The 12279-nt window shown below is 49.7% G+C and overlaps 1 protein-coding gene across 2 annotated transcripts in view; it reads right to left on the bottom strand.

Annotated features, from left to right (window-relative positions):
• The window catches only part of PRKCB (protein kinase C beta), a 371817-nt gene that overhangs the window by 170431 nt on the left and 189107 nt on the right, over positions 1-12279 (bottom strand). For both annotated transcript variants that reach the window (XM_040257896.1, XM_040257905.1), the window contains exons 4-5: positions 6848-6959; positions 5344-5472 (exon numbers count right to left, since the gene is read on the bottom strand). In XM_040257896.1, coding sequence (XP_040113830.1) covers positions 5344-5472; positions 6848-6959 — 241 coding nt within the window. The remainder of the gene's footprint in view (positions 1-5343; positions 5473-6847; positions 6960-12279) is intronic.

The raw sequence follows: 12279 nt of genomic DNA, 5'->3' as shown, positions 1-12279 counted from the left end.
CACAGTGGTAAGAACACTGAATGGGTGTTCCAAAGAGAAATCCAAAAAACTGCTCCTTCTGCTTTTTTGTAAGAACAGTCCCAATTTCTGGGAGATAAAACTATGAATATGGTTAAGGACTTGCAGATGGCTGCAATGTAGACAGAAATGTAACTAATGGGACATTAGTTGGTGTGTTAATAAGGAGATACTCAGTTGAATGGGGAAGGTGTTTTATACATAAGGACATGGGCTTCATAACCTCCAGGAGCATTTTACAACTCTGATCATGGCTTCTGATTGTACTGCCTCCCACCGTGATACCACAGGGAGTCATGATATCCACATGATTTCCCATGATTCTACAAAACCCTCTGTTTTGTGTGTTTTCCCCATTATCCAGGAATAAGGGTAGTCATCGCTCCAAAGGTGGGTCCCAGTCATAGTAACATGTGCTGTTGACCTTGGACCTGGTCCTTAGGACTCTGTGTGGTCTCTTTCCTTTAAGAATGACAGTGTGCAAATTACAAAAAAGCAACGATAAAAAAAAAAGAATGATGGCGTTGACCATATCATCTAAACTGCAGCTCCTCACTTTAGAAGGCACTGGCTGGGAATCATCTGTGAAGTCTGGGCATCCATCAGGATCCTGCAGGATCCTCCAGGTTGTCCCCGTCATACATATACACCCACTGATGCTCCAAAGATTTAGTGATGCCCACCGTACTAGGTGCCGGGACAGAGTGGTGTGGAAGCCAACACAGCCCTGTCCTCACGGAGCTTAAATGCCAGTGGGAGATGCAGGCACTAATCAACCCAACATAAAACCACAACTGACACAAGTTCAAGTTCAGGATACAGAGAACGTCTACAATAAGTGGAGACCCAGGGAAGTACCCTTGTGTGTGAGACTGAGCTGAGACCTACAGGAAGGGGAAGAGCAACCTGCTGGAAGAAGACAGAAGGGCAAACACTCCAGACGGAGGGAACAGAGTGCGCAGATGTCCTGTGGTGGGTGGTGGCCTGGAGAGGAGGAAGAATTAAAAGACAGGATACATGAGATCGCCACAGTACATTTCGTCTGCCCTAAGAGCAATGAGGGGGCTTCCCTGATGGCTCAGACGGTAAAGAATCCACCTGGAATGTGGCAGACCCAGGTTTGATCCCCGGATCAGGAAGACCCCCTGGAGGAGGGCATGGCAATCCACTCCAGTATTCTTGCTTGGAGAACTCCATGGACAGAGGAGTCTGGTGGGCTACATAGTCCATGGGGTCGCAAAGAGTTGGACATGACTGAGCGACTAACACACACACAAGGGCAATGAGACATCACTGATGAGCTCTTCAAAGAAAGAGGACTGATCAGATTTCCGTCCTGAACTTTCCCCTGCAAGATCCTTGATGGCAGATATGAAGCCTGGATTTCAGGAGCCAAAGGAGATGAGGGAACCCTCAGATCTTTCAGAAGCATGTGTAGCCTTGTATCTCTGGAGATGGTGGGATTTCAAAGAGCATGTGATGCTCAGAGCAGACGACTGGTGAGTGGCGAGTCCCACCCCTGGACATGCCTCGACGGTGAGATGAGGTGGGGCAAGTCAACACCATAGGCCGCATCTGGCCTCTCGCTCCCTCTGATCTGTCTGGCTGAGGTCAAGGAGCAGGGCCTGAAGTCCCAACAATGACACCAGAAGGATTCTGGGGAGATCAGAGGGATACCCAGGTAACCCGGGCCCCTCCCAGGCCCCCTCCAGGCTGGCCACCACGCCCAGCTCCCAGCTGCAGTTGAGTGTGGCTCACAGCTGCCCCGTGTCCAGAGAGCTGCCCTCAGCCACACAGAAGCCACGGAGCTGGGGAGGTAACACCTCCCTCCTGCTTTCAATCTCAGTAGCCGGGAGCGAGGTCTCAGTCAGCCCAGCCTGTAATAAAATACCATCGACTGGGCGGCTTGAATGGCAGATGCTTATGTCTCACAGCTCTGGAGGCAAGAAGTCCGACATCAAGGTGCAGGTCCTGGTGACAGCCCCCTTCCTGGCTTGCAGGTGGCTACCTCCTTGTTGTGGGCCACCAAGCCCCTCACAAGAGCCCACCTTCGTCTAACCCTAATTGTCTCCCAAAGACTCCAACTTCAAACACCATTTCACTGGGTTAGGGCTTGCACATGTGAATTTTAGGGGGCCTCAACTCAGTCCACAGAATGGATCTGACAGAGCAGCCCTCCAGCCTCTGGGAGAAGCTGACCCCGCACTGTCACGCGTGTTCCGGAACTCCCCGGGGTCTGCCTGAAGCTGGTCTTGAGCGGAAATCACACTCCCATTCAGCATTTCCCTGCTCCATCCTCACTCCTCATTTCATGAGCAGCTCCAATAAATCACTTGAACCAAAATCTCCAACTCAGGTCTATATTTAGAGAAGTGCAGTCGAAGCATCAGGTTCTGCTACCATCAGTCAATCAGCTGTCACAGGCCAGGTTCAGACCGTGCCTGGCATGGTCAGCCAGTGATAGCAGGGCACAGTGACCTGCAGGCCGGAGGCGCAGTGCTCATTCCTGCTCGGCACGTAACATCAGGCAAGTCGTCCAGCCTCACCGAGTCTTAGTTCCCTTGTCTGTATGCTGGCAACACCACTACTTCCATTGGATGACCCCATATCAAATCACTCGGAAAATCACAAACCACTATTAATACACCGGTAGCTACTCAGTGCTAGCAGAACCCTGAGTATGCAGATATTCAGTCCCTAACTTTAAGGGAGCCCTTACTTCCCTTCCTTCCCCTCGTTATAGATTGAATTGCATCCCCCTAAAAGATATGCTCAAGACTAATCTGAATGTGACCCTGTTTGGAGACAAGGTCTTTGCAAATGCAATCAAGTTAAAATGAGGTCATACTAGATTCAGAGCTTCCCTGGTGGCTCAGATGGTAGCAGGAGACCTGGGTTCAACCCCTGGGTTGGGAAGATCTCCTGGAGAAGGAAATGGCTACCCACTCCAGTATTCTTGCCTGGAGAATTCCATGGACAGAGGAGCCTGGTGGGCTACAGTTCACGGGGTCGCAAAGAGTTGGACAGACTGAGCACAGCACACTGTTTAAGTTAACAGTATGCAATACGTTGATCTGGTATATTTGCACAATGCAATATGATTACATCCCTGCATTAGCTAAGGCCTCTATAATGGCACAGAATTATTTATCTTTTTACAGTGGAAACAATGGATGGACCTTGAGGGCATTATGCTGTCCTTTGGTTTTAAGCACTGTGCGTTCAATGGGTTGGTTAAAGACGGGGCTGTCCATAGTAACATATGAGTCAGTGTAGTTCCTAGAAAATAACAGTAGAGGGGAGCAGAGCCTCATTTTTGCCCCATCCACCCAGGAAGTTTATAGACAGTGGATGAATTCAGCTTTTCTTGAGGCTTCTACTCCTCGAGTGAGTGACAGTTACTCAGTCGTGTCCGACTCTGCAAACCCCATGGACTGTAGCCTGCCAGGCTCCTTTGTCCATGGAATTCTCCTGGAAAGAATACTAGAGTGGGTTGCCATTCCCTTCTCCAGGGGATCGTCCCAACCCAGGGATCAAACACCTGTCTCCTGCATTGCAGGCAGATTCTTTACTATCTGAGCCACCAGGGAAGCCTACTTCTAAGAGACATTCTACTCCTTGGGGACCCTCAGGTATTCCACTGGGACAAAGTCAGCTGCTCACCTTCCTTTCAGAGGAAAAAGCAAATCAAATGAATCACATTCCTTAAGAGCCCACTGGGTGTCAGGAGCCTCACTTTAAAACAGTTTATATTTTACAAGGATATTTTTCAACTTTTATGTGGTATAAGCACAATTCTTCAGAGCAGCTGAACCATTCTGGAGCCTGAGATCAATTTTTGCAAAATCAATCCCTTCTATGAACAGTCTCCTAAGATACTAAGTCATAAAACCTTGTATAAATTAATTAGTGATGAAGTTTAAGAAGTTTGACACAAGCCTTGGGAAGACAGTTCCTTCAAAGTTTCAGTCCCATTCTGGCCTAGTTCAGTGTTGAATTTATCACAGCTTTATGGCTAGGTTGGGCTTCTCCAGTGGCTCAGAGGTAAAGAATCTGCCTGCAATACAACAGGCCCAGGAGACGCGGGTTCAATCCCTGGGTCGGGAAGATACCCTGGTGAAGGGCATGCACCACTCCAGTATGCTTGCCTGAGAAATCCCATGGACAGAGGAGCCTGGCTGGCGACAGTCCATGGGGTTGCAAAGAGTCGGACACAACTGAAGCAACTTAGCACACCCAACTGAAGCAACTTAGCACACCCATGTAACACACATGGTTAAGTTACCCAACCAGCCAGCTGCATTTTCATTCTGTTTGAGCTGTATGTGTCTGAGCCACGTATTCCCTGAATGCTCCATTAGGAGGGTCAGACACCACGCTGCACCTCTTCAGCAGGCTCTATTATCCTTCTTTCTTATATTGTAGCATGAAGTATTTCAGAATTGCACAAAGTATGGAGAATAACAGAACAGGACCAGAGTGATAACCATCAAGTTTAAGAAAGAAACACTCCAAATACGCAGAAAGCCCCAGGGATAAACACCGCATCTCTTCTCTTCCCCAAGATGTAACACTCTCCCAAACTGGGTGTTTATCAGCAAGACTCTATTTTCCCACTGGAAGAGTTCAGGGAAGAACCAAGCATCCGTTCTCTGCTGTGGTAATAAAGGAAACAGAATTGCACGCTCCAAAGATACGGAGTGGAAGAGTGAGGCGGGGGAGGGGGGAGCGAAAGGGGGTGGGGAACAATAAGGAAGTTGGAAACCTTTATTTTTCCCCCATGAGAAGAGATAAACCAATTGCATTGCCCATCATTATGTTATACAAAAATCTGGAAATAATAGATCTGCAGGGTAGAAATAAATGAAAATTAAGAAGGCAACAGAAATAATCCAAATTTGAATTATTTTTCTTCATTATTAGGATGAAAGCCATTTCAAAATACAGTGTCTGGCTTCGAAGTAGGTTTAGTCCACCGGCCAGAGCCTGCCATAAAATTAAGGCGTTTAACATCTTGTCTCCTCTACTGGCTCGTGGCAACACCTCTGAGGTCTAGGGGAAAACCAACGTACTCCCGCGGCGGCTCCAGCTCTGAGCTCCAGCGCACAGGAGGTGCTGAGAGCCTCGCCCTCCGGGGTGCAGTTTCTAAGGATGCCTACGTCGGGGAGAGGCTGGAATGGGGTGGGGGCAGGGGCCGAGGAGGAAGGTAGCACCGCCGCACCTCCCGCCGCGCCCCCGCGCCGCCCATCCCTCGCTCCCCTGACTCAGCGCTCCAGCCGTGTCCGGGTCCAGTGGAGCCGGCGCGGGAGCCCCAGCGCCACCTACCGACAACAATGAGGACCTCCCTCTCGATGTGGGCTTGGATGTAGATGCGGCCGCGGCGCTCCGTGTGGTCCGTGCCACAGAGGCTGGGGACGTTCATCACGCAGCGCTTGTGGACATTCATCATGCAGGCTGCGGGGACAGAGGCAGGGCGCGAGGCTCAGGCTGGTCCAGGCTGGACCCCTCCGGTTCCCCTGCTTCCCTCCGAGGGGAGGGGAGACCAGCCTGCCCTGCCCGGGTCCCACCCGAAGGGCTTGCTTCTCCAACTCCCCTGCTCCAAAACCCCGACACCCCAGGCCCTCATGGACAGAGGAGGCGGAAGGCGTCTGTCCTTCCCGGAAGGCTGAGGTACCTGGCACACCGGCAAGAGCTCTGAAGGCAGAGTCACCAACCCCAGTGACACGGGGGTGTCTAACATAGGGGAGGTGCGGAGGTGGTGGTCTTGGCCAACCAGAGATCACAGCAGCTCCCACTGAGGGCACAGCCCTGCAGGCTGCACACCCAAAGTTGCCAAGATTTTCCCATTTTTCAGGATTAAGCAGGAATCCTGACCTCCCCCGATTTTTAAATATTGATGATAGGTTGGGTTCCCTGGAAAGAGTCTGAGAATGGGAGTTGTGAGCAGATTTACAGTGAGGGCCTCTGGGCCCATGAGGATGCCCTAAGGCTGACAAGAGGAGGGGCTCGGGGGCTCAGATGACCCTTCAGTGTTGTCCCAGATTGATACAAGAGGGCCAGGCCTTTGCCTCTGCATCTGCCAGTCTGTGGTCATGAACCAGCCCTGGGAGGGGCATCATCTTGGAACCTGAGCTGAGCCCCCACAGTATCCACCATAACTAACTGCAGGAAAAAAACTTAAGACCCAGGGCAAGATGAATGCAAGATGCAAACTGAATCTGACTGGCTGAAGTCCCCTGTGTGGTGTGATAAATACTGGCTCCCTGTCCACACTCCTGGAGTGCCCCTGTGCTTCTTTCAATGGGTGGCTGGTTTCCCCTAAGCCCCACGGCTGCTCCAGCCCATGCCTGGAGTCCCGTGTTCACTAAGGGTCCCTCATTCCAGTCTGAGAATTCAGGAGAGGCTGAGTCACCCCACAGGGCATTTCAGGAGATTCCACGGGAGCTGGGGGCACAGCATCCCTTCTCAGCCCACCCAACCTCCAGGAGGCAGCAGGCAGATTAAAAAAAAAAACTGTAAATGAGTTGTGGGGAGAGAAGGATGGCAGAGGATGGAGATGCCCCTGGAACCTGCGTGCCCAAATTCAGGGTCCTGCGTCAGCACCAACTTGCTAACCCACCACCCAGGTCTGAGCAAGGCCAATCCAGGCCCAGACAGCCTTGAAGAATCGTGCCCTAAATAAATGGTTTTTGTTGATTATTGTTACTCAGCATCACGCAAGGGGTACCCAGCCCACCCAGGACTTGGGAGAATGTGCTGCAGACTTGGGCCCCAAACCATGAAGAAGCAGCCGGGGAAGCAGAGGCTCTCTGAGGGCACATGTACTTACTGTCACATTTCATCCCCTGGTGGATAAGTCCATAGAGCAGTGACCCACAGTGATCACAAAACGTGGGGCTGGAGTATGTGTGGATCTTGAACTTGTGTTTGCTCCGGGGGTCCTGAGGGCCAAAGAAACAACAAAAGAGGCTGGTGTCAATGCGGCATGCCAAGGTTTCACACTGTGCTCGGCATCATTGGAGAACTCGCTGAGAACTGAACTTGGCCCCCAGCATCCATCACACCTGCTGGGACCATCGCAGGAGCCCTGTACCCAAACACCATGCTTGATAAACAGTCACTGAATGAATGAATGACTAAGACGGCGGATGGCTCCCGTTCTCACCCAGCACACACACTCACTGTGTGGGGCAGCACTCCATCGGAGAACCCAACCTGCTGACTCCTGCCAGCAGCAAGGACTGCAGAGATAGCAAAGAAAACTCCAGACGTGTGAGGTAGAAGGGTCCCCTTGTCTACTTCTCCTTTATCTTCCGAGCAACTTCTGAATGATCTAAATCCCAAGGCGTGAAACCTCCCCACTAAGAGGTCATTTGCCTCTTACCTCATCATCTAAAGTCTTCCCTTGTAGCTCAGTTGGTAAAGAATCTGCGTACAATGCAGGAGACCCAGGTTCGATTCCTGGGTCTGGAAGATCCCTTGGAGAAGGAAATGGCAACCCACTCCAGTATTCTTGCCTGGAGAATCCCATGGACAGAGGAGCCTGGCAGGCTACAGTCCATGGGGTCACAAGAGTCAGACATGACTTGGCAACTAAACCACCACCCCCACCATCTATAGGACAGAGTTCAAAGTCCAGTGAATACTCTGCAGACTGTGGCATGGACTACTAGTTTTCCTCCAATACCCAGTCTTCCTTTCAATAAGAGAACCACTGAGTTGCCGCAGAGCGCATGGCTGTCCAGTCTCCCTTGCAACTTGGTGTGTCCGTGTGATTGAGTTCTTACCAATGGGATGTATGCGTTTCAGTCATTCCTTTAAAAGAAAGGTGTACATCCTCCCAGGCTTCCCTGGTGGCTCAGATGGTAAGGAATCTGCCTGCAATGTGGGAGGCCTGGGTTCAATCCCTGGGTTGGGAAGATCCTCTGGAGAAGGAAATGGCAACCCACTCTAGTATTCTTGCCTGGAGGATCCCAAGACAGAGGAGCCTGGTGGGCTGCAGTCCATGGTGTTGCAGAGTCAGACACGACTGAACGACTAAGCACATACATCCTCCCAGGATTCGCCGGTGGCGCTACCAGTAAAGAACCCGCCTGCCAATGTAGGAGACGTAAGAGATGTGGGTTCAATCCCTGGCTCAGGGAGATCCCCTGGAGGAGGGCATGGCAACCCACTCCAGCATTCCTGCCTGGAGAATCCCATAACAGAAGAGTCTGGTGGGCTACCGTGCATAGGGTCACAAAGAATCAGACACAACGGAAGTGACTTAGCACCCTGCATGGTACAGCCTCCCAGGCACCTTCCTCCCTTCCCACTGGCTGGAAGATGGTGAGAAATGGAAGTGACCACCTTGGACCCACTGGCCCTGCACTTTGTCCCTTTAGACAGACATGTGAAAGAAAACCTACCTTCTGTCTTATTCAAGTCACTATATTTGGGGGTTATTTGTTACAGTGGCTCACACGGTTCCCTAACTAACTAACGTGCCCTTCCTAACCCGGCAGTGCAGTGCAGAAGTTAAAGGTACAGACTTGGGAACATAAACTGCCTGGGTTCTTCTCAGATGCATAATTTTGAGCAAGGTATTTAATTTCTTTGTGTTTCATTTCCCTTGTCTGGACAATGAGGAAACTGATAGTGCTGTAAGTTTACAGGACCATTGGGAATAATAAATGAATTAACCTATGGAGAGAGCTTCTAACCACCTGACAAAGTGAGCAGTGAAAGCTTTTGCATTATTATTGTTACATCTCCCATGTGATCCCAACAATGCCTCCAACACACATTACGTTTTCTGTACACAGGACTGGTTCATACTCCCAAACATACTCCTTCATGACTCTCCGGCTCCACATGATGTCTGTCTCCTTCAAGAGATGCTCTCATTAAAAAAAAAAAAAAAAGTCTTCTCTTTCCCAACCCAGCCTGCAAGTTGCTTCCTCCATGAAAGAGTATATTGCAGAAGAGAAGACAAGGGCCCCAGGTTCCAACCCAAGGCTGATCTGACATTCTCAGTTCAGTTCAGTTCAGTCGCTCAGTTGTGTCCGACTCTTTGCGACCCCATGAATAGCAGCACGCCAGGCCTCCCTGTCCATCACCAACTCCCGGAGTTCACTCAGATTCACATCCATCGAGTCAGTGATGCCATCCAGCCATCTCATCCTCTGTCGTCCCCGTCTCCTCCTGCCCCCAACCCCTCCGAGCATCAGGGTCTTTTCCAATGAGTCAGCTCTTCGAATGAGGTGGCCAAAGTACTGGAGTTTCAGCTTTAGCATCATTCCTTCCAAAGAAATCCCAGGGTTGATCTTCAGAATGGACTGGTTGGATCTCCTTGCAGTCCAAGGGACTCTCAAGAGCCTTCTCCAACACCACAGTTCAAAAGCATCAGTTCTTCGGCGCTCAGCCTTCTTCACAGTCCAACTCTCACATCCATACATGACCACTGGAAAAACCATAGCCTTGACTAGACGGACCTTAGTTGGCAGAGTAATGTCTCTGCTTTTGAACATGCTCTCTAGGTTGCTCATAACTTTTCTTTGTCATAAGCTACCCATCTCTTCCCTAATCCATTCATCCATCCATTCACATATATTTACTGATGCAAGGACCTTTCCAAAACACATGCTAATAGAGACAGAAAATGAACAAACAAGGAAACAGACACAATAAGTAGAAATTATTTTATGTGCTATAAAATAATGAGCATTTCTCCTTAGGAACCTGTTATTTTCAAAATGTAAAAATAATCTTTATACCTTCTAGGGTGGCTAACATTTTAGAAAATTGATACTGACAATATCAAGTGCTGATAGGGAGAGAACACAATTGGAACCCTCCTGCAATACCGGGGGAATGGAAGATGCTAGAGTCACTTTGGAAAGTAGCGTGGCAGCTTCTTATAAAGGTAAACATCCCCTTATCATATATGACACAGGATTCTCACTCCTACGTGTGAAATGAATGCATGAGTCTACAGAAAAACCTGAAAGTTTATAATCACCTTATTTATGATATCCAAAGTCTGGCAACAAGCTAAGTACTCAATATTTACCATGTGAATTGATAAACAACGTGTGGTGTATCCACACAATTGAATACTTCTCAGCAGTAAGAAGGAATGAACTGCTGATGCAGGTAAACTTTCTGAATCTCAGAAGCATTAGGGTAAGATAACGATGTCAAATACATGCTGTTTAATTCTGTTTAAATGACATTCTAGAAAAGGCAAAACTAAAAAAAAAAAGAAAGAAAGAAAGAAAAGAAAAGGCATTAACTATGGGGACAGAAAACAGATCGGTGGTTAAGATGGATCAGAGGAGGAAAGGGAATTGATAACAAATGGACAGAATGTGGGAACTTTTATGGGGTGACTGGAATGAGCTATATTATCAACCATGTGAATTTTACTGTACATATGTTTTAAAAAGTGAATTTTGCTGCATGAAAACTCTATTTCAACAAGTCTGCCTAAAATGTCCTCCAGCCCGGAAGGCTTTTGTTGGCCTGCATCTTCTTAATGAGCTACAATGTTTCTTTCCTGATTTTCCAAGCCTCTGTGGTCAGGTCAAGCGGGTGAGCGGGTGAAGGGGTGACCCTTGCACAGCCCTGAACAGCCCAGGTTAAGAGGCAGGGTCAGCTCTGCTCTGGCTGTGGGACCTGCAGAGCTCCAGGATTCAGAAGGACCCCAGCTGCCACCTCTCCTACTCGAGGACTGAGCTGCTGCCCCAGTAACAACATCAGGGCTTGAAAGCAAAAACCAAAAACTACAGGCTCCCTGTTGATGGCTTAACCAGCCACGTTTCCATCCTTGGGCAACGAGACTTAAAAAAAAAAAAAGAAAAACAATACATCAGGTTCCTGGAAACAGTCCCAGTGCTCTGTGCCATAAAATGCTTCCCACTGCCCGCCCCATGTGAATCCACTTTAAAAGGTGAGAAATGAGCACCTCAAACCCACCTGTTCATGACCTGCATTGGCCTAAAGGGGGAGCTCAAGGCTTCTCTCACTCCCCTCGCTGGCTCAACTCTGCAACTCCATAGACTGTCACCAGCCAGGCTCCTCTGTCTATGGAATTTTCCAGGCAAGAATACTGGAGCAAGTTGCCATTTCCTACTCCAGGGGCTCTTCCGGATCCAGGGATCAAACCCGAGTCTCCAGGGTCTCCTGCACTGGCAGTCGGGTTCTTTACCACTGTGCCACCTGGGCCTCTAAGGAAGACGAGAGCCCGTCTGGTTGGTCAAATTCCAGGACGCTGACTGGCCCAGCCTCAGTGGGTGGAGCTTTCATAGGCCCTGAAGCCACGCGCACCTGGTCCCATGGTCTCACCCTAAGAAGGGTGGACATGACTGGCCTGGACCAACTCCACTACAAGTCCTAGGGCAAGTTCTCTCTCTCCTCTTGGTTCCTGTGCTCCCTTCTGGGTTCCCTGATATGTTGACCTTATAGGAGCCAAGAATTAGCTTTGAGGATATTTTAACTGCTTGAACTGTGGTGCCGGAGAAGACTCTTGCGAGTCCCTTGGACTGCAAGGATATCCAACCAGTCCATCCAAAAGGAGACCAGTCCTGGGTGTTCATTGGAAGGACTGATGCTGAAGCTGAAGCTCCAATACTTTGGCCACCTCATGCAAAGAGCTGACTCATTGGAAAAGACCCTGATGCTGGGAGGGATTGGGGGCAGGAGGAGAAGGGGATGACCGAGGATGAGATGGCTGGATGGCATCACCGACTCAATGGATGTGAGTTTGGATGGACTCCATGAGTTGGTGATGGACAGGGAGGCCTGGCGTGCTGCGATTTGTGGGGTCGCAAAGAGTCGGACACGACTGAGTGACTGAACTGACTGACTGAGGGTTACCTCAATAGAAAGAAAGGAGTCCCCAGGGGCCTCATGAGCTCTACCTGGAGATCTGAGGCAAAACTCCGCTAAGAATAAAGTTGCTCTTTGCTGGGATTGCACTTTCCTCCATGCATGTATCTTCGTGGGGAATCTCAGGGAGAAGGACTCAAGCATTCCTAACCAGACACTGTGGACAGGAAGAGCGGAAACCACCGCGCAGCCTTCAGGCAGGGTCCTGGCTCAAGATTACCTCTAATCAGATTCAAGGAGTGCAGGCCCTGCATACCCTAATCCTATCAGCAACTCCATCCTTGAGCCATCGCTATAAAACTCCTCACCAAACTGTCCTGGGTTGGGACACACAGTTTCAAGGGCAGGAACCTGCTTTGCCCTAACAAAGCAATGAAGCTATACTTTGCTACT

Source organism: Oryx dammah, unplaced genomic scaffold (genome assembly GCF_014754425.2).
Source record: "Oryx dammah isolate SB20612 unplaced genomic scaffold, SCBI_Odam_1.1 HiC_scaffold_2, whole genome shotgun sequence".
NCBI lineage: Eukaryota > Metazoa > Chordata > Mammalia > Artiodactyla > Bovidae > Oryx > Oryx dammah.
Note: the sequence above shows the minus strand (reverse complement) of the source record. Positions and strands in the feature narration are given on the sequence as shown.